General features: G+C 43.3%; 1 protein-coding gene across 4 annotated transcripts in view; it reads left to right on the forward strand.

Annotated features, from left to right (window-relative positions):
• The window catches only part of dmd (dystrophin), a 1,392,820-nt gene that overhangs the window by 1,358,207 nt on the left and 6,770 nt on the right, over window positions 1–27,843 (forward strand). For 3 of the 4 annotated variants that reach the window (XM_034174291.1, XM_034174259.1, XM_034174271.1), the window contains 3 exons: window positions 402–645; window positions 5,737–5,851; window positions 6,035–6,124. In XM_034174291.1, coding sequence (XP_034030182.1) covers window positions 402–645; window positions 5,737–5,851; window positions 6,035–6,124 — 449 coding nt within the window. Of the gene's footprint in view, window positions 1–401; window positions 646–5,736; window positions 5,852–6,034; window positions 6,125–8,355; window positions 8,382–27,843 lie in introns of all 4 variants that reach the window. The other variant, XM_034174277.1, reaches the window with a different exon arrangement.

The raw sequence follows: 27,843 nt of genomic DNA on the forward strand, positions 1-27,843 counted from the left end.
GGGCAGTTGCCATCCAGGATCCAAGGCAGTTCCATGCTGTTGTGCACCACCAGTACATCTTCCCAAACTTGACTTGACTAAAGGTTTTTTTTTTTACAAGTACTACTGAGCACAGTGTCACAGAACCTGTTTTTTTTCACATTCCAGAATTCAAATATCAAATTCAGAATGAAACATAAAATCAGATCATAACATCACATCATCTCCTCACATTTAAATGATTAATTTTTGCTGTATAATTAAAAATAATTAAATAAGTAGATTCATTTTCCATCTTTGTTGTTGCAGTCACCCAGGTTGTCCTCAAAAATAAATAAATTCAAAAGTAATTGTCTCCTAAGCTGTCAGTGTCGGCAGCAGCAGATTAGTTTGACGTCTTGTGTCATAACTCGTCCACGCAGGAAGCTGCAAGCTGAGTATGACCGTCTGAAGAAGGCCCACGACCATAAGGGTCTGTCCCCACTGCCGTCACCCCCGGAGATGCCTCCAGTGTCGCCGCAGAGCACACGCGATGCCGAGCTCATCGCCGAGGCCAAACTGCTGCGGCAACACAAAGGACGCCTGGAAGCCCGAATGCAGATCCTGGAGGATCACAACAAACAGCTGGAGTCTCAGCTGCACCGGCTGAGGCAGCTACTGGAGCAGGTGCACACGCATCAGCACGCAGGCAAACCTACAGTACATATGACTCCTGTTTTACCCACTGCAGCTCAGTCTGTCAGCTGAGCAGTTTACAGATGTTTAATGTGCCAAACCAATGACTGACAATCATTCTTATTCTTTTTTCCAAAAATATAATATAATATAATATAATTGATTTCATTGAACGTTATATGAAAATAGCAGCACATCACTCCATCAGCGGAGAGCCAAAATCATCAGTGTAACCAGCCTGATTCATGCCTCTTTATGTTTCTCAAAATCACAGAAAGCTAATTTACTATAATAAGCTCATTCATATTCTAAGTTAAAATGCAGTATTTCAATTTTTTATGATGTAGGTGTGAATTGAAGACACTTTGTTTTCACTGAGTGTGTAACTGATGGGGTGTGTATGTTAATAATAATCAGAACTGATGTGATTGTGATTTGTACTGACAGGCGTTATTATATGTATGCAAGACAATCAAAATATAAAGTGAAATTATTCAACAAAAATATTATTAAACAAAAAGGTACATTTTAAGCCTCAGTATGGCGAAATATCTGATGTCGAATGTCACAGTATTCAAACAGACATGAAAATTTTTAACACATTAACTGTGTTGTTAATTTGTACAAAATACTCTAAACCTTTATACTTATAAATATACCCGGTTAAAAAAATGAGGCAAAAGACACAAAGAGAAGAATTTTTGCCGGTCTTTTCTCTCCAACCCATCACTGTTCAAAGAAAAAACTGAAAAAAGTCGCACAAATGAAAGTTATGTTTCACTGACGGCACACATATATTTATACCAAATCACAAATAAACACTGACAAGATATTTGTTCTTCCATGAAGGTTAACAGTGAGTTCATGTTTTGCTTTAATTCAGGGTCATATTTAATTTCTCAAATTGATAAATGTCTCTGCAGTTTTACACTAATAACTGTTAGCCAACAAAAACCATTGATGATGAAGAAAAATAATCCCAAATGGAAAGTCAAGGTTGCACTATTGTACAACAGGTGTTTATACAGTTGTATGCGAAAGTTTGGGCACCCCTGATAATTTTCATGATTTTCCTTTATAAATCATTGGTTGTCTGGATCAGAAATTTGTTATGTTTCAGACGCGGTCGGAGCACCGACCCAGCGTTTGAAGGACCAAGCATAAAATAAGCAGAGCACGGTTCAAAAGATAACAGAATTTAATAAACATAACAGTGAGTGATATTAAACAACTAAACAGTCCGCGGTCTGGTGAGGTGAAAACACGGCGCGCTCTCAGCAGCGCAAACGGTCCGGAGCCACAGCAGTTCGGACCCAGGGACCCCGCCGACACCCCCCAGGTGGCCGCGACAAACCGAATCTGTGAAGAAAGAAAACATGAGGTGAGTCCAACTCCACACAGAGAGACACAACTCAAAGGTGCACGCAATCAGCAAACACTTCCTGGCTTAAATCTATACATTAGCTTCTTACCCTGCAGGCACGGAACAACTCAGTTCAAATCTCCACTGCAGCAGAAGCTGATTAGACAATTAGCATAACGTGACAGCTCACTAACACAAGGTGTGAGGGACACCAAATCCACTGTCATTACTTCATAAAAGTCACCAAAACCAAATTACCTCAGGAAGTGTGCTGAAGAGCGTGAGACCTCACCCAATCCTCCTTCACAGACTGTGGCGTCAAACCTGGAGCGGTCTCTGCGTCCGTAATGGTGAGATTGTTCTCCTGACGTCGATCTCACACGTCTGCTCACAAGGTCGAGTCTCTGGCAATCACACACTGTGCATTCAAGGTTTAAATGCAGCAATCTCTGATTAAGACAAAATACACCACAGCTGTGAGTCCTGATGACCTGCACGTGATAACAAGCCTCAGGTGTTCAGGGTGAGGTCCTGATGCTCAGCCACTCAGTCCTGAATGCATACCACCTGGTGGGAGAAACAGAAAACAAAAACCAAGCCAGCCAAACACCCCAGCCCACAACAAAATTTCAGATAAATACTCGTATATCTTATAGCAGACAAACACAGTGATATTTGAGAAGTGACATGAAGTTTCTTGTATTTACAGAAAGTGTGCAGTAATTATTTAAACAAAATTAGGCAGGTGCATAAATTTGGGCACTCTTGTCATTTTATTGATTTGAATACATTTAGCACTAATTATTGGAACACAAAATTGGTTTGTAAGCTCATTGACCCTTGACCTCCTTACACAGGTGAATCCAATCATGAGAACGGGTATTTAAGGTGGCCATTTGCAAATGTTTCCTCTCTTTGCATCTCTTCTAATGAGTGGCAACATAGGAGCCTCTAAACAGCTCTCAAAGGATCTGAAAACAAAGATTGCTCAACATCATGGCTTAGGGGAAGGATACAATAAGCTATCTCAGAGATTTCAGCTGTCAGTTTCCACTGTGAGGAACATAGTGAGGAAATGGAAGACCACAGGCACAGTCCTAGTTAAGGCCCGAAGTGGCAGGCCAAGAAAAATCTCAGATAAACTGAAGCAAAGGATGGTGAGAACAGCCATAGTCAACCCACAGACCTACTCCAAAGACCTAAAACATGATCTTGCTGCAGTGTCGCTGTGCATCGTTCAACTATACAGTGCACTTTGCACAAAGAGATGCTGTATGATGCTGTAATGCAGAGAAACCCTTTTCTGCATACACGCCACAAACAGAGTCGCTTGACGTATGCTAAAGCACATTTGGACAAGCCACCTTCATTTTGGAATAAGGTGCTGTGGACTGATGAAACTAAAATTGAGTTATTTGGACATAACAAGGGGCGGTATGCATGGCTGAAAAAGAACACAGCATTCCAAGTAAAACACTTGCTACCTACCGGAAAATTTGGAGGTGGTTCCATCACGCTGTGGGGCTGTGTGGCCAGTGCAGGTACTGGGAATCTTGTTAAAGTTGAGGGTCACATGGATTCCAGTCAATATCAGCAGATTCTTGAGAACAATGTTCATGAATCTTGTGACAAAGTTAAGGTGTGCCGGGGCTAGATCTTTCAACAACACAACGACCCTAAACACTGCTCAAAATCTACTAAGGCATTCATGCAGAGGAACAAGTACAATGTTCTGGAATGACCATCTCAGTCCCCAGACCTGAATATTATTGAAAATCTCTGGTGTGATTTTAAGCGGACTGTCCATGCTCGGAAACCAACAAACCTGAGATGTTTTGTAAAGAAGAATGGTCCAAAATACCTTCAACTAGAATTCAGACTCCCATTGGAAGCTATAGGAAGCATTTAGAGGCTGTTATTTCTGCAAAAGGAGGATCTACTAAATATTGATGTATTTTTTTTTCTGTTGGGGTGCCCAAATTTATGTACCTGCATAATTTTGTTTAAAGAATAATTGCACACTTTCTGTAAATCCTATAAACTTCATTTCACTTCTCAAATATCACTGTTTGTCTGCTATATGATATATTTAACTGAAACTGCTTATCCAAATAACCAATGATTTATAAAGAAAATCATGGAAATTATCAGGGGTGCCCAAACTTGTACATACAACTGTATATCTACTATGATCAAATAGTAATTTCAACATTATATTACTTCAGTCTAATTTTGAAATTTTAGGAGTAATTTCATATGTTGGCAGAGTGTTTGTCAAAATAATCATGCACATTTTTTATCCTCTGCTGGCCAAATGGGATAATGTCTTGGAGATTTCCATCTGTCCATCCCAAAATGGGTACAAACGTTCTGAAATCAACTCCTCTCACATTTTAGTAAGACTTTTACGAATCTTGGTACAATTCCTTGTTATAGGTTGGTAATATGCATATTTTAATTTCATTCGAGTTGGGCTCATTTTAACAGAGTTATGGACATTGATAACAAACCTAGAATTCCATCAGTTTCATGCTTGGGTTCCTGCATTCTGAAGTCAACTCCTCTCACACTTTTTGATGGAATTTCATGTAACTTGGTACAAATCCCTGTTATAGGTTAATAATAAGCATTTTGTAATATTGTACAAGATTGACACATTTTGGCATTATGGCCCTTGATTAACAAACCTAGACACTGCCAGTTTCATGAGTTGGTGCCTGCATTCTGGAATCAATTACTCGCATATTTAGGAGAAATTTTGTGAACATTAATATAAGTCCTTGAAATGTAGTCCTTGAAAATGTAGTCCTTTTTGTCAAAAAAGATGTGCGTTACTATGACTACATCTGAGTACTCTCATACTAGCTTACTATGTAGTAGGCAAAAGGCAGCATGCACAATCTGTACAGTGTCGGAATACTTTGTATGCATTTAGTAGTCATCGAAGGGTCCCTGGATGATCTACTTCCTCCATAGTGAGCAAACGGACTACGCTACACGACTCCTATAGCGAACATGCGTGAAAACAGTAGCCACATCCAAGACGCTGTGGTATTGTACAAATATACTGCACATCAGGAACCATTTAAAAAGCCTGCTGTTACAAAATAGAAACTTTTGTGGCATACATAGTTATGCACACATGCGTTACCTCTAAACATTTGGGTCTAAGGACAGATAATATGGTGGCGGTGTTGTTCATCCAAATTGTGCCCCTACTACATGGTCGCTTACTTCTAGTCTGTACTACAGTAATGGAAGGTGGGTTCTTAACTGATGTTGGTACATACTGACTATTCAAATGCAGGGCATGTGTTGTTTGTTGGTGTACTAGCATTGTGTATTGTTACCATGGGAGCATGCGCTTGTGGCCATCTGCCATCCTTGGTCAAAGAATGTAGACAGCCTTTTTTTAATTTATTTTCTGACTGCTAATCTGCACATTCAGCTTTCTTCAGTTTACTTTCTGAGTAAAGCATGGAGCCCTTCAATATTTTAGTGTCCAACAGCTATTCTCCTGAACAACACAAGTTTAAAACAGCTAAAAGGTCAAACTCAAATTCCCACAAGTGAGCTAAACACGAATAAAGCAGCTTCCTTCACACTGTTTGAAGGCCACTAATCACAGAGTATCCAGCCAACTCCTCAGTCCCACATGTACTTAACTTCTCTTTTGACTCTTCTCATGTGTCACGGCTGTTATTTCTAATGTGCGACAGACGGATTCTAAGGTGAACGGCACAGCTCTGTCCTCTCCCTCCACCTCCTCTCAGCACTCTGACTCCTCCCTGCCTCTGCTCCGCGTGGCTGCCAGCCAGACAACTGATACAATGGGTAAGACCAGACACACACTCCCGTTTAAATCCTTTCACTTGCACCCACTGTTTAAAAAACATAGACTCTACAAATACAACGCAGAGATGTCCGGTGTTACAGAAAGACGCTGTGAATTATTTAAGCAGCCAAAATACAGGTAAATGGTAAAGCTTTCACTTTAACCATCTTTTCTTCTTTCAGGTGATGACGAGTTGTCCAACCCTTCCCAAGATGCATCTGGGCTGGAAGAAGTGATGGAACAGCTCAACAACTCTTTCCCCCATAGTCATGGTATGAAAGAAAAAAATGACAAACTATTGCATACAATTAACTTTTTTCCCTTATAACTCTCAGCAGTAAAGTAAACATGCAGAGTACTAGTGTTATTGTTTCCTGTGATTAACACAGCAAGCAGAAGATTAATGGAGTCTGTGAATCTGGATTCAGTTCCAGTTACTTACACTTGGAGACTGGAACAATCTGGCTTCACCCCAAAGAAGTCAACTACTGACTGCATTCTATCTCTGCCGGTACTCATTAAACGCAACCACAAATAGCTGTGGTGCTTCTCTGCAGCCAATGTTGATTTTGGCAAAACACTTGATACAGTTGACCTGGATGCTCTCGGCAACATCCTGATAATTTGCAAAAACCCTAAGATATTGCGAGATATTGTCATTGTGAAGGACCCAAAAGCTTTGCAGTTGAAAGAAGCTCCAACTCTTCAGTATCCTGGCACTTCCCGTCTCACTGTGTGGTTGTGAGACTTGGATGCTAACAAGGTACCACTGGATTGACTTTGTTTCAAACAGTCGGGTAGTTATAGAGAGTCAGATCTGGAGTACACTTGCATTGTGAGGGAGTATCATCTACGACATGTTGACCATGTGGCATGTTTGTCTTTGTATGATCCAACACACAGGCGCCTCAGTGTTGAGTGCAACATCACCTGGAGAAGGCCAAGGATATGCGGCAGGTAGATGATTAATTTCAAGAGGTGGAGATGAACTGGTTGGCTGCCTGGGTGGTTACCATCCATGACGCACAAGTTCTGGAGTGTGGTGGATGCAACAGCACACAACACCATTACATGTCAAGAGCCCTGACCTGATCAGTTAGTGAGAGGGTCTGCAAAATTTTCCATAAGTAACTCCGTAAAAACATCTGGATATTCAGCTCTGAAATTTTTTCATTCTAATAGATAGGGTTCTCTGCCAAGTGCTCACTTTGTTCATCTACAAATAATTCTGAATGTGCTTTACAATAAAAGCACTTCATCACCAAAGCAGTAGCAGCTGCATTGGACCTGCACAGTCACAAGCTGTACGGTTACAAATCATGAGTTGTAAAGATAAGCAAATGCTTTTGCAGCATTTCTGACCACATTATTATTTACACCATTCAAATTTTGATTGCATAGTTGAGTGCCACACACAAAGGGGTTGGATGAAATCATCAAATTAGTCATTGGAGTGTAGTGGGCAAAACATAAAATAGTTTCACATTCCCTTTACGATACAAGGAGAAAGCACGGTGAGAAGTTAGACGTTTTATGGCAAGGACACAAAGTCAGCAGACGAGAGACATGGACAACACAAAACTCCTTTAACAGTCCCACAAAATGCTTTAAGTGTAGTGACTGACGACACGGACCAATGGTGGTCTGTGAAGACATTTTGCAATATTCAAAAGTTTCTTCACACAAAGGGAGCAGCTTTTGAATATTGCAAAATGTCTTCACAGACCACCATTGGTCCGTGCGCCATACCCCAAATGAGTAGTTGCTCAAGTAAGTACTGAGAAGGACATAAATGGAAATTCCTGAATGAATGGAAGGATGTGGTCCAGAGCAGAGTAAGATAAAATCTGTTCACTGCACAGCAACAGAGAATGTTCATGCCATACAACTGAGGAGCTTTCTCTCTCTGCTGCGCTCCCACACAGACATGGAGTGAGTGAGTTTCTTTTTCTGTTTAAGAGGGAGTGTGTGATTAGTCTTCGTAATGCGTTTTAGTACTAAAGCTCGTGTTGTATTATCAGGCGTCTGTGGTTGTCTACATCCGTGTACGTTGGTGCACAGATGTGGACAGTGGTTGTAGAAACAACAGTGTCAGGTGGAAACTATCTTGCAGAATCCAGATCTGGGTCTTAGAATGATGATGGCTTCTGTAGGATGTTCTTGTCAGTCATAGCAATTGTTGCGGAATTACATGAACAGGCAAACAGCATGCAAAACACGTGTCACTTCTCTCATCTTGACCCCAGTGGAAGATGAGGATGAAAATGTCTGGTGTTGACTGTAGCCTAAAGATGAGGGAAGGCAACTGCTGGTTCAAAATTTGTAGAAATGACTCTAAAGTTCATTACACCTGTACTTAGCTGCCCCTCGCACATCTTTCTTCCTCTTTACAGCGTACAATAATTTGTTTTCTTCTTTCTTTCTTTCTTTCTTTCTTTCTTTCTTCTTTCTTTCTTTCTTTCTTTCTTTCTTTCTTTCTTTCTTTCTTTTCTTCATGAGCCAGGAGGGAGATGGGGACACCAATGAAAGGTTAGTGGCTCAGCTTTCTCTCTTTACATCTTTCTTTCTCATTTTAACATCTCTTTCCTTAAAAAAGTAATCATCCCTTGGAGGTTTCAAATATTTTAACTGTTTCATGTCATCAAATATATATTTATATATATATATTAGCACATTGCCCGTGGGGATCCACGTGCTATAGATTGGGTAGTGTTTATAAAATAGGTAGCTGATATTTTTCAAGACTGGTAATAAATTATGCAAAGTTTGTATAATGAGTTGGAATGGTGTGTTGAGTCCAGAATGTTTTTAGAACTATCAGTATTATTATTATTTTATTTTAGTACTACTTCTATTTTGTTATTTGATTTTTAAATGGAAGCACAGTGGAAATAAGTGTTTTCACTTTCTTGTGTCATCCATGTACTTTAAACATGTTTTATTTATTATGTACTTAAGTTGAACTTACTAAATAAAATCACACATGCACGCATACACATACACAAACGCCACTTCGCTTTTAATATATAGAGGATTTACCGCCCCCTGCTGGTAATAAATTGTGAGTCCAGAATGTAATTATCAACATCCACTGTTCACTGTTGTGAGCTAATTACCAAGGGTGCCCAACCCTTTACATACAACTGTATGTAAAGGTTTGGGCACCCTTGGTCATTTTCATGATTTTCCTTTTTAAATCATTGGTTGTTTGGATCAGCAATTTCAGTTAAATATGTCATATAGCAGATAAACACAGTGATATTTGAGAAGTGAAATGAAGTTTATAGGATTTACATAAAGTGTGCAATAATTCTTTAAACAAAATTAGGCAGGTGCATAAATTTGGGCACCCCAACAGAAAAAAATACATCAATATTTAGTAGATCCTCCTTTTGCAGAAATAACAGCCTCTAAATGCTTCCTATAGCTTCCAATGAGAGTCTGGATTCTGGTTGAAGGTATTTTTGACCATTCAAAGTGTGCAATAATTCTTTAAACAAAATTAGGCAGGTGCATAAATTTGGGCACCCCAACAGAAAAAAATACATCAATATTTAGTAGATCCTCCTTTTGCAGAAATAACAGCCTCTAAATGCTTCCTATAGCTTCCAATGAGAGTCTGGATTCTGGTTGAAGGTATTTTTGACCATTCGTCTTTACAAAACATCTCCAGTTCAGTCAGGTTTGTTGGTTTCCGAGCATGGACAGCCCGCTTAAAATCACACCACAGATTTTCAATAATATTCAGGTCTGGGGACAGAGATGGCTATTCCAGAACATTGTATGTATTCCTCTGCATGAATGCCTTATTAGATTTTGAGCAGTGTTTAGGGTCGTTGTGTTGTTGAAAGATCCAGCCCCAGCGCAACTTCAACTTTATCACTGATTCATGAACATTGCTCTTAAGAATCGGCTGATATTGACTGGAATCCATGTGACCTTCAATTTTAACAAGATTCTCAGTACCTGCACTGGCCACACAGCCACACAGCATGATGGAACCACCTCCAAATTTTACTGTAGGTAGCAAGTGTTTTTCTTGGAATGCTGTGTTTTTCTTTTTTTCAGGCATGCATACCTCCCCCTTGTTATGTCCAAATGACTCAATTTGAGTTTCATCAGTCCACAGCACCTTATTCCAAAATGAAACTAGCTTGTCCAAATGTGCTTTAGCATACCTTGAGCGACTCTGTTTGTGGCGTGTATGCAGAAAAGGCTTCCTCTGCATTATAGCATCATACAGCATCTCTTTGTGCAAAGTGCGTTATATAGTTGAACGATGCACAGAGACACTATCTGCAGCAAGATCATGTCATAGGTCTTTGGAACAGGTCTGTGGGTTCACTATGACTGTTCTCACCATCCTTCGCTTCAGCTTGTCTGAGATATTTCTTGACGTGCCACTTTGGACCTTAACTAGTACTGTGCCTGCGGTCTTCCATTTCCTCATTATGTTCCTCACAATGGAAATTGACAGCTGAAATCTCTGAGATAGCTTTTTGTATCCTTCCCCTAAACCATGATGTTGAACAATCTTTGTTTTCAGGTCATTTGAGAGTTGTTTAGAGGCTCCCATGTTGCCACTTATTAGAAGAGATGCAAAGAGGGGAAACATTTGCAAATGGCCACCTTAAATACCCTTTGTCATTATTGGATTTACCTATATAAGGAGGTCAAGGGTCATTGAGCTTACCAAACCAATTTTGTGTCCCAGTAGTTAGTGCTGAATGTATTCAAATCAATAAAATGACAAGGGTGCCCAAATTTATGCACCTGCCCAATTTTGTTAAAATAATTATTGCACACTTTCTGTAAATACTAGAAACTTAATTTCAATTATCAAATATCAGTATTTTTGTCTGCTATATGATATATTTAACTGAAATTTCTGATCCAGACAACCAATGATCTATAAAGGAAAATCATGAAAATTATTAAGGGTGCCCAAACGTTTGCATACAACTGTATCTGCAGTTTCTTAATGCTGTCAATGTTCCGTTTTGACAGCATTCATCATTGACCCAAAATACATAAGCATACCAAACAGCAAATGTCAGCTTTCCCCAGTTGGTCTGTGATCGAAGTTATATGCCTGCACGCATACACGTACACAGATGCCATTTCACTTTTAATATATTCTGGTGTGCTGTGTGGAAAAACTAAAACCAATCCAGAGCTTTTTGTCATCCATTGTTCACTGATGTTATCTAATATCCCTAATTTCTCCAAAAATATTCATCCTATCAACTTTCCATATTCTTTGCTTTCATCCTTGACTGAAAATACATAACCATACCAAATAGCAATTATTAACTCTCCCCAGTTTCTCTGTGATCAAAGCCATACACACGCACACACACATACACACACACAGAGAGATCACTTGGCTATATATATAAATATATGGGTGGTCGTCGGCTATATATATAAATATTTTGGTATGCCAAAAACGTGACATTCTTAAGGCTGGAATATCTCTTGAAAATCTTCAAGAGATAAAACATAGTCTGAAGTTTAATATATATAAACTACATCATATTTAGAGCCCATTAAAATTTTGGGGGAATTTTTAATTAGTGAGACCATATATAACTTGAGCGAAATCCATAGCATATTTCACCCCAGCGAACGTCAAAACCTGCAGACAAATTCAAGCCGGAAGTGCGTCTTGCGCAACCTGACCTAGATATCAGATAATAACCATAACTGTACACTGTCAGACACCAGTCACCAGGCAACTCACCTGTCCAAAAGCAGTGCTGCAAAATCCTTGTGAGTTCGATTGCCTGTCTTCTGTCGCAGTTGCTCCCAACGATCTCTTTGGTTCCTTATGTTCACCGTCGTGGATCTTCTCTTTTTCTCTCGCTCCAAATGACGTCTTTTCTTCGCACTTTCTGTGTATATCGCCTGTCTTCTTCGCTTTCTTCCACTTGTACTGTCTGTCTCCTCCATCTTGCCTTCTTCAGTTTTTTAAATTAACGTATTTGGTATACCAGCAGAACCACACACAAAATATATTCTACTGGTGTCTGTCATCCTTCTTCAGTCTTTCATTTCCTTTCCATCTCCTGTCTTGTGTCACGCTGCTGCTCTTCTCTTCACAATATGAAATACTTTGTGCTGATGAAGCACAAACTCTAATGCTGCATTGTCATGTTGATGGAAGAAAATCTTTCATATTGTGTCACTGTCATCTGCAACAGCAGATGGTACATGGTGATTTGAAACACAGCAATTTTCCAACCTTGAGACGGCCAATAATTTCATGACCGGTAATTCAAAAACACAAAAGCGTTTTAGCATTTTTTAGAATTTAATATTAACACTGGAAGCTAAAAAACATTGAAGATCTTCACTGGTCAGTAATAAAGTTTAATATGAGTTGGCATACAGTATGACAAAGGATTCTTCAACAAATTAGTCAAAATCTGCTTTGGATTTAGTGTTTATTTGTATTTGTTCATGTTCAAAGCAGTGTTCTTCCAGCATTTTAAAAGAAGCTTGTCCACAAGTTTTTAAAGGGGTCATGTACCCTATAAAGTGCAGTGAAAAAATAAATGGATAATTGACTCCAACCCCTCTGGGTTATTAAGACAATAACTCAAAAAGAACACATTCTGAGAATTAATTGAATAAAATTTCTCAACTTGTCTATTCTAAATTCAACATGCAAATGATAATACAAACTTTAAATTACTGCAATATAAATGGTTAATGTGAACTTATGTAACACCAGAAAAATTGCATCAATTTAGCAAAAATATCCCAGATATATGTACCAAGTGTAATGATGTGAAAGGAACTCTGTTGCATTGTCTCTGGGACTGCAGAATAATTAGAAAATTCTAAAATGGACTTCCGGTTGGACAGCGAGGGAATGGCAGCTTAAATCAGAGCTCTTGCCAGGAGAAGTAATTATACCCCACAAAACAACTAAGAAGCCTGAATACACACATCAAAGAGTGTGATGAGTGGGGGTGACAAACGTGAGAAGCGAAAGACTCGAAACTCCCGAAACAAAACTCAAGAAAATGCCAAAATGGAAGAAAATCCAATCGCTTCCGAAGCTAGCATGCTAACGGCTAACACCTCGGGGCCACGAGAGGGGATACCTGGACTGACCATGCAAATTGTGGAACTACGAAAAGAAATAAAAGACGGATTTTTGACTTCAAGAGGGAGTTTGAAACATTTAAGATGGACATAAACAAGAGAATTGACGACACTAATACAGAGCTGCAAGATCAATGGGAGACATTAAACGAAGCACAAACGCGCATAAGTGAAGTGGAAGATTGGAACATGGAAGCAAAAGATGCTCTGCTTATGGTTCTTAAAGAGCAGAAAACATTGAAAGCTGACAAATTTAGAAGGAAGGAGCTGCAGAAATAATGTGCGCATTTTCGGAGTTCCGGAACTTTCCGAAGGGGTCTCGGTTATAAGCTTCGTGGAGGACCTGTTGCAGAGAGAGCTGGATCTCCCTGCAGAGACAAGACTCATGATACAACATGCACACCGGACTGGGGCTGGGAGACCCGACCATGGAGCAACGCCCAGGTCCATTATCGTAAACTTCCTTCAATTTGACACAAAAGAACTGGTCCTCAAGAAAGCTTGGCAGAAACGTGTTAAAATAAATGGAAAGCCAATATTTTTTGACCATGACTATGCCTACGATGTGGTGCAAAAGCGCAAAGCTTATGGAGGGATAAAGAAGGTACTAAAGGAAAATGGATTTAAGTTCCAGACACCATTGACCAACATCAAAATCCACTGGCACGACGGTCCCAAGACATACGGCAGTCCGGGAGAGGCAGCGGGGGAGATGCGGAGAAGAGGGCTCAAGGTGACGACCAGAAGCACAGAGCAGAAGGAAGATGCGATGGAGAGACGCATTCAACAGGCTTTTCCCTGGACGCGCACCTCTACAGCGTCTGATACACCGAGCAGTGCGGGCCAAAGATCGAGGGAGAGACTACAGGAGTTTCGGAAATAAGGCGGAAAAGTAATTAAAGGGAGGTAACTGATTATAAATAACAGATTATCTTTTTTTTTTTTTCCTTATTCTTATTACTTTCTCACTCACTAAGTGAGCAAAGGGGTGAAAAACAAATTTGCATAGAGACATTTAGATAATATATATTGAAATTCGAATTATTTTACATTTCTTCATATTAACACCCCTCTTATTTATTTAATTTATCGGAAAAAAGAAGCTAGTGAGTGAAAACCCGATAATCTGCCTCCCGGGGAGGGGAAAAAAGGGGGGGGGGTGGGGAGATAAAGATCTGGCAAGAAGCAAAATACAAGTTATGTTGGACTTGGGTAGATTGGAAGGAGGACTCTTCGACTCAACACCTACATCTACTGAGGGGCCCTTCTTTTTCAGGAGGCTTTACCCCTCTCCTACCAACGGGACTTTGGGACCAATTAGTGGTTCCACAGGATATCGGATAGATCCTTTTCATTTTTTCATTAAGTGTTCTACAGTTCTAGAGTTAATTGTGTTGTTATGGTCAGACTGTCTTCAGAGTTATTATCTTAGTTATAATGCATCTTGATACTATAAGGTTCATGTCACTAAATGTGAACGGTTTAAATAATCCAATAAAAAGGGGCAAGGTTCTTACAAAGCTTAAAAAAGAAAAAGCTGAGATAATTTACTTACAGGAAACTCACTTGACAGACAAGGAGCACCAAAAATTACAAAATATGGGTTTTAAAAATACATTCTATAGTTCATTTAAAGGAGGAAGAAAAAGAGGGGTAGCGAGCCTAATTTCTAATCATGTAAAATTTGAGGGTTTAAAGGAAATTAAAGATAAAGATGGAAGATACATTCTGATCAGGGGAAAATTAGAAGATCAAATGGTCACATTATTAAATATTTATGCCCCACCAGAATCTGATAAATCTTTTTATAAATCTGTCTTTGATAATATTACACAAGAAACGGAAGGAATTCTAATCTGTAGTCCTAAATCCTTTTCTCGACTATAATAGTACTAAAAAGAAAAGTAAAACACATTTGTCTAGATACATTAATGTAACACTAACTGAATTGGGAGTGATGGATGTTTGGAGAGAATGTCACCCTTTAGAGAGGGATTATACATTTTATTCTGCTCCACACTCAGCTCACACAAGAATAGATTACTTTTTTATGAACATAGAAGATCGGTTTCGGATTGTAGAATGTCAGATAGGGACAGCTGATCTATCAGATCACTGTTCCTTGAAATTAACACTGGATCTCAATAGGAAACCTAAGGTTACACACTGGAGGTTAAATATTGGTTTGCTAAACAACCAGCAATTAGTGCAGGATATAAAAAATCAAATAAATGCCTATCAAAAATAAAATGATAATGGAGAGACAGATCCCACAATGGTGTGGGATGCTATGAAGGCAGTAATAAGAGGCAAACTAATTTCTTACTCCTCATACAAAAAAAAAAAAAAAAGAATTCAGGAATTCCAGATGGTTACAGAAGAATTGGAAATATCAGAACAATTACATAAGAAAAACAAGGATCTGGAGTCCCTGAAAAAGGTTAAAGAAGCAAGGATGAAAATAGATAAAATATTATCAGAAGAAGTAGAAAAGAAAATTAGATTTTTAAAGCAAACATACTATGAAGGAGGCCCTAAATTAACTAAATCTCTTGCCAGGCGATTAATAAACAAACAACAACTAAATACTATAAATAAAATCAGAGACCCTGTATACAAAACATTAATGTATAAACCAGAGGAAATTGAAAAGGCATTTGAAGACTATTATTCAAACCTGTACGCTCAACCTGAATCAGCAGAAGATGAAACAATTAAAACATTTTTAAATACATTAGACCTTCCAAATATAGGAGAAGAACAAAATGTTAAAAGAAAGACTAACAGACTAACATACAGTTGTTTGGGTCCTTTTCTGCTCCAAACAGAACTGCAGGGTCACGACCCCAGACACTAAATAGTGTACAAATAAAATCCCACACAAAAACCAACTCAAAAAACTAATAAGTGATGTATACCGTTAAGCTCAAACAAATGGAACACACCTGTTCCAACTTAAGAGCTTAACGGTAATGTGACTCAGTCACCAACAGAGGGAGCCAGAGTGCTAAAAATGAAAAAACCCCTTTGGTAACTGAGAAAACAAACTCAAGCTGCTCTTCTGTGCGCAGCTGTGTGTAACACACAACCAAACAATGTGATTTAACTAAATAACACGGGAGCTGACACAACAGACACAGTAGTTATCTTCATCCGGGGAAACGGGGCTACAACTGTAACACGGGAAGCACAGCGACCCGTGCCACAGAGCTCCGCCGTGCGCGTGCACCCATTACAGACACACTCTTGCAGCTCCAGTTTAAACCTCTCATCCGGTCGGAGCGTGACGCGAAGCCGTCGCCAGTCACACTCCACCACGACCCTCGGATAAGGCACAACACAGGAACATGGCTGCAAGAGAGCTCAAATCAGTATTCGATAATGGGTTCTCAAACACGCACCATCCGGGCGGAGAGCACCCGCAACTGATCCGGATAACTACTGAACGTCTGCTGCCGCCTTCCCGGCGCGTTACCGTCTCTGCTACCGCTGGGTCCGTGATGTTTGGCCAGAGACTACTGTTATATGTCGGACGCAGCCCGGAGAACCGACCAGCGTTTGAAGGACCCAGTATAAAATAAGCAGAGCACGGTACAAAGGATAACAGAGTTTAATGAACATAACAGTGCTGTGAAAAAATATTAAAGTGCGCGGTCTGGCGTGGTGGTTTTGCGGTGCGCTCCCAGCAGCGCCAATGGTCCAGAGCCAGAACCAACCCGGACCCAAGGACCCCGCCGACACCCCCCAGGTGGCCGCGACAAACCGAGTCTGTGAAAGAAGGAATCATTATGTGAGTCCACACTCAACACACAGAGAGAACGCTCAAAGGTGCACAAACAGCAAACACTTCCTGGTTTAATTACTAATCAGCTTCCCACCCTGCAGGCATGGAACATCCAGTTCACTAAACTCCACTGCAGAGGAAGCTGATTACACGACCAACATACAGCTCAATATAATAAGGTGTGAGGGACACCACATTTACTGACTGTATAAATGTTAGTCACAAAATCTAACGTACCTCAGGAAGTGTGCTGACGAGCGTGAGACCTCACCCCCTCCTCTTTCACAGACCATGCATCAATTCACAGACCATGCATCAAACCTGGACGTTCTCTGCATCCACTGATGATGAGATGGCTCCCGAGACGACGATCTCACCCGTCTGGTCACAAGGTCGAGTCTCTGGCAAATACACACTGTGTACTCCAGTCTTAAATGCCACCATGTTCCAATCCATGTAGATGCACCACAGCTGTGAGTCCTGACGAGCCGCAGGTGATCAGCCTCAGGTGATCAGGGTGAGGTCCTGATAAACTCAGCTACACAGCCACTCAGTCCCAAATGCAAGCCACCTGGAAGGAAAAACAAAAGACAGGACAAAAGACAGAAACAAAAAGGCAGCCAGGCCCCCCCAGCCATACAACACAAAACTCAATATTATGTGCACAGATTACAGAGAAAGAACTAGAATATTCAATAAAAAGAATGAACTCAAACAAAACTCCAGGAACAGATGGATATCCTATTGAATGGTATAGGATTTTTAAGAAAGAGCTATATCCAATGTTACTTGCATCCTTTAATCAAACTCTGAAGAATGGTACACTGCCACCATCATGGAGAGAGGCTGTAATTACTGTCATTCATAATCAGGGTAAAGACAGGGAGCATTGCGAAAGTTTTAGACCAATATCAATTTTGAACTGTGATTATAAGATATACACATCAGTAATCTCAAATAGATTCCAATCATTCATTTCAGAAATTATAGATGAAGATCAATCAGGCTTCATTAGAGGGCGCCAAACTCAAGACAGTGTCAGAAGGACACTACATATAATAGAAGAAATACAAAAAACAAACGAAAGTGCTGTCCTTTTAAGTTTGGATGCGGAAAAGGCCTTCGATTCTGTTAGTTGGCGATTCCTCTATCTCTGTTTAGAAAGGTTTGGGCTTAACTCACAAGCAATCAATTGTGTTAAAACATTATATCAAAACCCAAAAGCAAGAATTAAGATAAATGGTAGCCTCACAAATTGGATTAGATTAGAAAGATCAGCGAGGCAGGGTTGCTGCCTGTCTCCAACCCTGTTTGCAATTTATATTGAGCCCTTGGCTCAGGCAATTACACAAGAGCAAGAAATAGAAGGAATAAAAATTAGAGATATAGAAAACAAAATTGGATTGTTTGCAGATGATGTGTTAATATATTTAAAACAACCAGACAAATGTTTACTTAAGATAATGGATTTATTAAGCTATTATGGTCACCTCTCAGGTTCTAAGTTGAATATTGATAAAACTCAAGTGCTCCCCATTAATTATAGCCCCTCTCCATCTATGAAACAGCAATATAAATTCAAGTGGAATAAAAAGTCAATCAAATACTTGGGAATTCAAATCACCAACAACCTTACCAAGTTGTATGAAATTAAGCAAGCAGGGCGAATTCTGGTGGTGGTGGGCCAGCAGTATCTCCTCTTCAGCGGCCCACACAACAGGACCCCCCCTCAACGGGCGCCTCCTGGCGCCCGACCAGGCTTGTCCGTGTGACGGGTGTAGAAGTCGGCCAGGAGGCCCGGGTCCAGGATGAAGCTCCTCTTCAACCAGGAGCGCTCTTCGGGTCCATAACCCTCCCAGTCCACCAGATACTGAAACCCCCAGCCCTTTCGACGGACGTCCAGGAGCCTGCACACGGTCCAGGTAGGCTCTCCATCTATGATCCGGGCAGGAGGCAGCGCCGGTCCGGGGGTGCAGAGAGTTGATGTGTGGTAGGGTTTGATTCGTGAAACATGGAACACTGGATGAATCCGCAGTGAAGCTGGTAGCTTCAGCTTCACTGCGGCCGGACTGAGGACTTTAAGTATGGAAAATGGTCCGATGAAACTGTCCTTTAGTTTTTGGGATTCTACCTGTAGTGGAATGCCCTTCTTGGATAGCCAAACCGCCTGCCCGGGCTGATACGTAGGGGCCGGGGCACGCCGGCGGTCTGCATGGGCCTTAGCCCTCGTCCGGGCCTTGAGCAGGGCAGAGTGGGCGGTACGCCACAACCGACGGCACCTCCTCAGATGGGCCTGGACCGAGGGCACCCCGACCTCTCCCTCCACTAGCGGGAACAATGGGGGCTGGTACCCCAAACACACCTCAAACGGGGAGAGGCCGGTAGCCGATGATACCTGGCTATTATGAGCGTACTCGATCCAGGCCAGATGGTCACTCCAGGCCGTCGGGTGCGCGGAGGTCACGCAGCGGAGGGCCTGCTCCAGTTCCTGTTTCGTCCGCTCTGCCTGCCCGTTCGTCTGGGGATGGTACCCGGACGAGAGACTTACGGTGGCCCCCAGTTCCCTGCAGAAGCTCCTCCAAACCTGGGAGGAGAACTGAGGACCACGATCCGAGACAATGTCCGATGGAATCCCATGCAGACGCATGACATGGTGGACCAGGAGGTCTGCAGTCTCCTGGGCTGCAGACCGGGATCGGGAGGGCCACGAAGTGGGCCGCCTTGGAGAACCGGTCCACTATTGTGAGGATGGTGGTCTTGCCCTGGGACGGCGGGAGGCCCGTGACGAAGTCCAGGCCGATGTGAGACCAGGGGCGATGAGGCACGGGCAAAGGCTGGAGGAGACCCTGGGTCTTTTGATGGTCCGCTTTGCCCCTGGCGCAGGTGGTGCAGGCCTGGACGTACTCCCGGACGTCGGCTTCCAGAGACGCCCACCAGAAGCGCTGCTGGACAACTGCCACGGTTCTTCGCACCCCGGGTGGCAGGAGAGCTTGGAACCATGACAGAGGTCCAGGACGGCATCTCTTGCTTCTGGTGGGATGTATAGTCTGTTCTTTGGACCGGTCCCCGGGTCCGGGTTCCATGTCAGGGCCTCCCGGACGGTCTTCTCCACGTCCCAGGTGAGGGTGGCCACGACAGTGGACTCGGGGATGATGGTTTTGGTTGGGTCTGACAGCTCGGTCCTGACCTCCTCTTCGTGCACCCGGGACAGGGCGTCAGATCGTTGGTTCTTCGTCCCGGGGCGGTATGTGATCCGAAAGTCAAAACGCCCGAAGAACAGTGACCAGCGGGCTTGCCTGGGGTTCAGACGTTTGGCGGTCCGAATGTACTCCAGGTTCCGATGGTCAGTGAAAACCGTGAACGGTACCGAAGCTCCCTCCATCAGGTGTCTCCACTCCTCCAGAGCCTCCTTCACCACAAGAAGTTCCCGATTGCCGACGTCATAATTCCTTTCAGCCGGGGTCAACCTGCGGGAAAAATAGGCACATGGGTGGAGAACCTTGTCGGACTCCCTGCTCTGGGACAGCACGGCTCCTATCCCTGAGTCAGAGGCGTCCACTTCGACTATAAACTGGCGACTTGGATCGGGCTGCACCAGAACTGGTGCAGTCGAGAACCGGCGTTTCAACTCCCTAAACGTGGCTTCGCACTGATCCGACCAGGTGAAGGGGACTTTTGTGGAGGTCAGGGCTGTCAGGGGACTAACCACCTGACTATAGCCCTTGATGAACCTCCGGTAAAAATTAGCAAAACCGAGGAACTGTTGTAGTTTCCTACGGTTTGTTGGTTGGGGCCAATCTCTCACCGCCGCTACCTTGGCCGGATCAGGGGCGACGGAGTTGGAGGAGATTATGAACCCCAGGAAGGACAAAGAAGTACGGTGGAACTCGCACTTCTCGCCCTTCACAAACAGCCGGTTCTCCAACAACCGCTGCAGGACCTGACGTACATGCGTAACATGAGTCTCAGGATCCGGGGAAAAGATGAGTATATCGTCCAGATATACGAAGACAAACCCATGCAGGAAGTCCCGCAAGACATCGTTTACCAAAGCTTGGAATGTCGCAGGGGCGTTAGTGAGGCCGAACGGCATGACCAGGTACTCAAAGTGACCTAACGGGGTGTTAAATGCCGTCTTCCATTCGTCTCCCTTCCGGATCCGAACCAGGTGGTACGCATTCCTAAGATCCAGTTTTGTGAATATTTGGGCTCCATGCAGGGGCGTGAACACTGAATCTAACAGGGGCAGAGGGTATCGGTTGTGAACCGTGATTTCGTTCAGCCCCCTGTAATCAATGCATGGATGGAGTCCGCCATCCATGCCCACATCCATGAGTTTCTTGCCCACAAAAAAGAAACCAGCACCCATCGGGGAGGTGGAATTCCGGATCAGCCCGGCAGCTAATGAGTCCCGGATGTAGGTCTCCATTGATTCTCGCTCAGGACGTGAGAGGTTGTACAGCCTGCTGGACGGGTACTCAATGGCCGGGATCGAATCAGTGGCACAATCGTACGGACGGTGCGGGGGAAGGGTGAGCGCCAGATCTTTGCTGAAAACGTCAGCAAGATCATGGTACTCACTTGGCACCGCCGTCAGATTGGGGGGACTTTAACCTCCTCACTAGCTGTCACACCAGGCGGATCCAAGGATCCGAGACATTCCCGGTGGCAGGTTTCGCTCCACTGAGCCACAACCCCAGACGGCCAATCAATCCGGGGATTGTGTTTTATCATCCAAGGATAACTCAATATCACATGGGAGGTAGAAGGTGTTACATAAAACACAATTTCCTCGCTGTGATTACCAGACACCACCAATGTCACTGGCTGTGTCTGGTGTGTGATTAGTGGAAGAAGGGTGCCATCTAGTGCCCGTACCTTCAAAGGTGAAGGTAGAGCCACTAGAGGGAGCCCGACTTCCCTTGCCCATCTGCTGTCCAGCAGATTCCCCTCCGACCCCGTGTTCACCAGTGCTGGGGCGTGAAGGGTTAGATCCCCACTCAGGATCGTGACTGGGATGCGTGCAGATTTTCGGGGTCTCCCCGCGTGGGTATTGTGACCCGCCCTTAGCCCAGTCTCTAAGGACGAGTGCTGCTGTATTGACTGTTTGGGGCATTTTTTCTGTGTGTGCTCGGTTGAGCTGCAGAGAAAACACTCCCCATGGACCAGCCTCCTTTGTCTCTGATCTGATCGCCTTTTGGCCCTGCTCGTTTCCATAGCAACGTCAGCAGGGGGAGCTGTCGTCACGTGGAGTGCCCTGGCTGTGGAGCGTGGGGAAGACGGCTCCTTTTCGGACCCGGGAGGAAGAGGGACGGCTTGTGCCTGACCACGTCCTTCGTCTCGCTCCCGTCGGTGTTCTGTTAATCGGTTGTCTAACCGTATAACCAGGTCGATAAGCCCGTCTAAATCCCGCAGCTCGTCCTTCGCCACCAGGTGCTCCTTAAGGACCAGAGACAGTCCGTTTACAAAGGCGGCGCGGAGCGCAACAGCATTCCAGCCGGCTCGCGCTGCCGCAGTGCGGAAGTTGACTGCATACTTATCTGTGCTCCGACACCCCTGCCTGATTGACAGCAGCAAGTTCGAAGCAGATTTGCCTCTATGGGGGTGATCAAAAACCTGCTTGAACTCCCTCACAAACCCAGTATACGTTGTTAGGAGCCGTGAATTCTGCTCCCAGAGCGCCGTAGCCCAGGCGCGTGCCTCTCCTTGAAGCAGATTTATTACGTAAGCCACCCGGCTAGCGTCTGACGCATACATGACGGGACGCTGTGAAAAGACGAGCGAGCACTGCATTAAGAAGTCCGCGCACGTCTCGACACAACCTCCGTATGGCTCCGGAGGACTTATGTATGCTTCAGGGGACAGTGGGGGGGTTCATTGAACGACCAGCGGAATGTCTGTTTCAGGCCTCCGGTCAGCAGGGGGAGGTGCTGCAGCAGCGCCCTGAGCATGCGCTTCCACCTTGGCGGTGAGAGCCTCCATCCTCCGATTGAGAATCACACTCTGCTTGGTGACTAAGTCCAGCCGAGCAGTGAAAGCGGTTAAGATTTGCTGCAGCTCACCTAACACGCCTCCTGCTGACGCCTGTGCACCTCGCTCTTCCATTGGCTGTTCAAGCGATGGTTGACGCCCCTCGGGATCCATGACGCTGGCCGAGAAATCCTGTTGTGAAAGTGTAGGAACATGGACCCACAACAGGGGGCGTTAAATGAACGGACAATGGAGAAGCCAAACAGTAACAAATTAATGTTGTGAGGTGCACAACGGAATACAGACAAACACAGTTTTGGTACCACAGACAATTATATGTAGCGTGACGTGTGGGCAGGCTTGAGGATAGGAGACGTCCGTCCCGAACCGAGCCGGATCCCACATGGCCTTCACCGCCAACGGATCTGAAGAACACCGGAGCCGCCAAGTCCTGGATCCCCAGGTGGCCACCGTCTCCAGCTGTCAGACCTGGTACTGCTGGCAGAGAACAGAAACAGTATTGATGAGTGTGAATTCGCACACTCAGTAATCCCACAGTCTGTGTTCTTTTGGGAGGGAGCACCTCCACCTCCAATCACACACTCGTGCAGCTCCTGTCTAACCACTTATCTGGTTGGAGTGTGAAGCGAAGCCATCGCTGATCACACCAAACGCCAATCCCTCAGATAAGGCAACACCACAGGAAAACAGCTGCAAATAAGTTCAGACTATAAGTCAGGGTTTAGTTCAGCAGAGAAAATTACCTCTCTAGTGGCTGATTTCTCGGCGGGGAGGTGGAGTTGTAGTCCGGCCTTTATGGTGGTGGTGATGAACTGTGGATGAGTGACAGCTGGTGCTGATGATGAGTGACAGCTGTCACTCCCGGTTGCTCCGACACCCTCTCGTGCTTGAAGCCCGCACTTCAAGCAGGGCGCCATCTGGTGGTGGTGGGCCAGCAGTACCTCCTCTTCAGTGGCCCACACAACATTTTGGATCTTTCTATCACCATTATTAAAGCAAGTTTCTTCTACAAGAAAAGTAATTAGCAGGTTTGAATTAAGTCTGCAGCACGGCAACAGAAGAAAATGAAAGGAGATTTTTAACCTTTCTGCTGATGCACTGAAATCATTATTGATTTCCTGAATAATTATATCTCCTGGTATTTTTTTTTATCTGTGCTTTTAAAAATCAATGCCTGGCCTGGCACTTATGATATTAATCAACAAACAATCTTGTTGACATTATTGGCCCTATAATTAATATCCCAAATTAATGCCTTATTTTACAGCTATAATTATAATTTAAAAGTCTGAAGTGTAGGATCTACACACTGTGTATAAGCTTGAACATGAACTTGCCTGAGAGAGACATGTACTGGACATTGCTTTATTTTGCCATATTTTTCTTCTTTCTGTATCTGCAGGAAATCTGTACATTTTATATCAGTTTTCAAATTGATTATTGTATCCATACACACAACATCCCGTCATTTTTAACCTTTTTGGGGAGTAAAACCATCCATCCAACAACCCACTGCATTGAGGTGTGTGTGTGTGTGTGTGTGTGTGTGTGTGTGTGTGTGTGTGTGTGTGTGTGTGTGTGTGTGTGTGTGTGTGTGTGTGTGTGTGTGTGTGTGTGTGTGTGTGTGTGTGTGTGTGTGTTTTACAACCCCAATTCCAATGAAACTGGGACATTGTGTAAAATGTAAATAAGAACAGAATACAATATTTTGCAAATCCTCTTCAACCTATATTCAATTGAATACACCAGAAAGACAAGATATTTAATGTTCAAACTGATAAATGTAGTTGTTTTTGTGCAAATATTTGCTCATTTTGAAATGGATGCCTACAACACATTTCAAAAAATTTTGGACAGCGGCAACAAAAGACTGGGAAAGTTGATGAATGCTCAAAGAACACCTGTTTGGAACATTCCACAGGTGAACAGGCTAATTGGAAACAGGTGAGTGTCATGATTGGGTATAAAAGGAGCATCCCCAAAAGGCTCAGCTGTTCACAAACAAAGATGGGGTGAGGATCACCACTTTGTGAACAACTGCATGAAAAAACAGTCCAACAGTTTAAGAACAATGTTTCTCAGTGTTCAATTGCAAAGAATTTAGGGATTCCATCATCTACGGTCCATAATATAATCAGAAGATTCAGAGAATCTGGAGAACTTTCTACACGTAAGTGGCAAGGCCGAAAATCAACATTGAATGCCCGTGACCTTCGATCCCTCAGGCAGCACTGCATTAAAAACCGACATCGTTGTGTAAAGGATCTTACTGCGTGGGCTCAGGAACACTTTAGAAAACCATTGTCAGTTAACGCAATTCAGTGCAAGTTAAAACTCTACTACCATGCAAAGCAAAAGCCATACATCAACAACATCCAGAAACGCCGCCACCTTCTGTGAGCCCGAGCTCAGTTGAAATGAACAGACACAAAGTAGAAAAGTGTGCTGTGGTCTGATGAGTCCACATTTCAAATTGTTCTTGGAAACCATGGATGATATGTCCTCCGGACAAAAGAGGGGAAAGACCATGGAGATTGTTACCAGTGCAAAGTTCAAAAGCCAGCATCTGTGATGGTATGGGGGTGTGTTAGTGCCCATGGCATGGGCAACTTTCACATCTGTGATGGCACCATCACTGCTGAAAGGTACATCCAGGTTTTGGAGCAACACATGCTGCCATCCAAGCAACGTCTTTTTCAAGGACATCCCTGCTTATTTCAGCAAGACAATGCCAAGCCACATTCTGCACGTGTTACAACAGCGTGGCTTTGTAGTAAAAGAGTGCAGGTACTAGCCTAGCTTGCTTGCAGTCCAGACCTGTCACCAATTGAAAATGTGTGGCGCATTATGAAGCGCAAAATACGACAACGGAGACCCCAGACTGTTGAACAACCGAAGTCGTACATCAAGCAAGAATGGGAAAGAATTCCACCTACAAAGCTTCAACAATTAGTGTCCTTAGTTCCCAAACACTTATTGAGTGTTGTTAGAAGGAAAGGTGATGTAACACAGTGGTGAACATGCCACTGTCCCAGCTTTTTTGGAACATGTTGCAGACATCATTTCAAAATGAGCAAATATTTACACAAAAACAATAAAGTTTATCAGTTTGAACATTAAATATCTTGTCTTTGTGGTGTATTCAATTGAATATAGGTTGAAGAGGATTTGCAAATCAGTGTATTCTGTTTTTATTTACATTTTACACAACGTCCCAACTTCATTGGAATTGGGGTTGTACCATGAGATCAGTCACGTTTGCGTGGAAACAACATGGTGCCAATCAGCCCTTGCACATTGAATGCCACTACTCTCAGTATGCAGGCACTCTAGTAGCTTTAATTTCCAAAGCTGCTTGTACACCTTTTTTGTTCTGAGAATACTGATGAAGAAGTATAGAGAAGGCGAGGAGTTACATTGTGTGTTTGTGGATTTAGAGAAAGCTTATGACAGAGTGCCAAGAGAAGAGTTGTGGTGTTGTATGAGGATGTCTGGAGTGGCAGAGAAGTATGTGAGGGTAGTGCAGAACATGTACAAGAATAGTGTGACAGCGATGAAATGCGCAGTAGAAATGACACTCATTCAAGGTGGAAGTGGGATTATACCAAGGATCAGCTCTGAGTCCTTTCTTGTTTGCAGTGGTAATGGACAGGTTGACAGATGGAATCAGACAGGAGTCTCCATGGACTTGATGTTTGCAGATGACATTGTGATCTGTAGTGAGAGTAGAGAGCAGGATGAGTCTAGCATGGAGATGTGGAGATATGCTCTGGGGAGAAGGGGAATGAAAGTCAGTAGGAGCAAGACTGAGTACATGTGTGTGAATGAGGTGGTTACAAGGAGTAGAAGTGGTAAAAGTGGACGAGTTTCAATACTTGGGGTCAACTGTCCAACGTGATAGAGAGTGGGTAGAGAGGTGAAGAACAGAATGTAGGCAGGGTGGAGTGAGCAGAGAAAGGTTGCAGGAGTGATTTGTGACTGAAGAACATCAACAACAGTGAAGGGGAAAGTTTACAAGACAGTAGTGAGACCAGCTATGTTGTACGGCTTACAGATGGTGGCACTAACAAAAAGAAAGGAGGCGGAGCTGGAGGTGGCAGAGCTAAAGATGTTGAGATTCTCTTTGGGAGTGAAGAGGATGGACAGGATTACAAATGAACACATCAGAGGGACAGCTCAGCTGGGAATGTTTAGAGACAGTCAGAGAGGCGAGATTGAGATGGTTTAGACATGTGCAGAGGAAGTACCCAGGGTACATAGGGAGAAGGATGCTGAGGATGGACCCACCAGACAGGAGGAGAGGAGGGAGGCCAAAAAGGAAATGTATGGATGTATGTGTTCAGGGAGGACATGCAGGTGGTTGGTGTAACAGAGGAAGTTACAGAGGACAGGTTGAGATGGAAATGATTGATCTGCTGTGGCGTCCCCTCGCGGGAGCAGCCAAAAGGAGAATAAGAATATAGGTCATTGTAGTCTTGGTTGGCATGTCTCAAACAGCAAGTAGGAGTTCATATATTTGTGAGGGTCAAGTGTGGCAAAACAGTCTTGGCTACATTAACACAGTGCTTGCTAAAAATAACCAAGCAGAAAAAAAGTGAGGAAAAAACGGTTCCAGCTGATCATCAGTGTAAGGACCAATAATTTTCTTCCTGGTAGTATGGGTTTAATAGTTTCTCATGGTGCAATGAATCGTTTGAGATGACTTCTAAAAATAAACTAGACTTGCAGAGATCCAAAATTTTGCTCCGGCTAATGTTTTGTGGTTCCCCATTTTGTTTTTTGTCAGCTTCGTTTTCTTCTGGTTTCTGTGTCTTTCGCCCAACATTGTGTTGTGCATGAAGGGGCCCTTACTGTCACTGTTTCAGTACTCTGGCAAAATAATTTCCTTTGGCATAAATAAAGTTGTGTTATGGATAAGACGTGGATTGAGGAGCGGTCCAGTATCTGACTGAACCCAGCATGAAATAATCAGAAGCAGTTCCAAAAAGAAAACACATTTATTTTTCTCCCTTTGTGCAATACATGAAATACTAAATAATTATACTTCTGGTGAGGTGAAAAGGCGGCGCGCTCTCTCAGCGTCTCAACAGTCGGAGTCCGAAC

Source organism: Thalassophryne amazonica, chromosome 1 (genome assembly GCF_902500255.1).
Source record: "Thalassophryne amazonica chromosome 1, fThaAma1.1, whole genome shotgun sequence".
NCBI lineage: Eukaryota > Metazoa > Chordata > Actinopteri > Batrachoidiformes > Batrachoididae > Thalassophryne > Thalassophryne amazonica.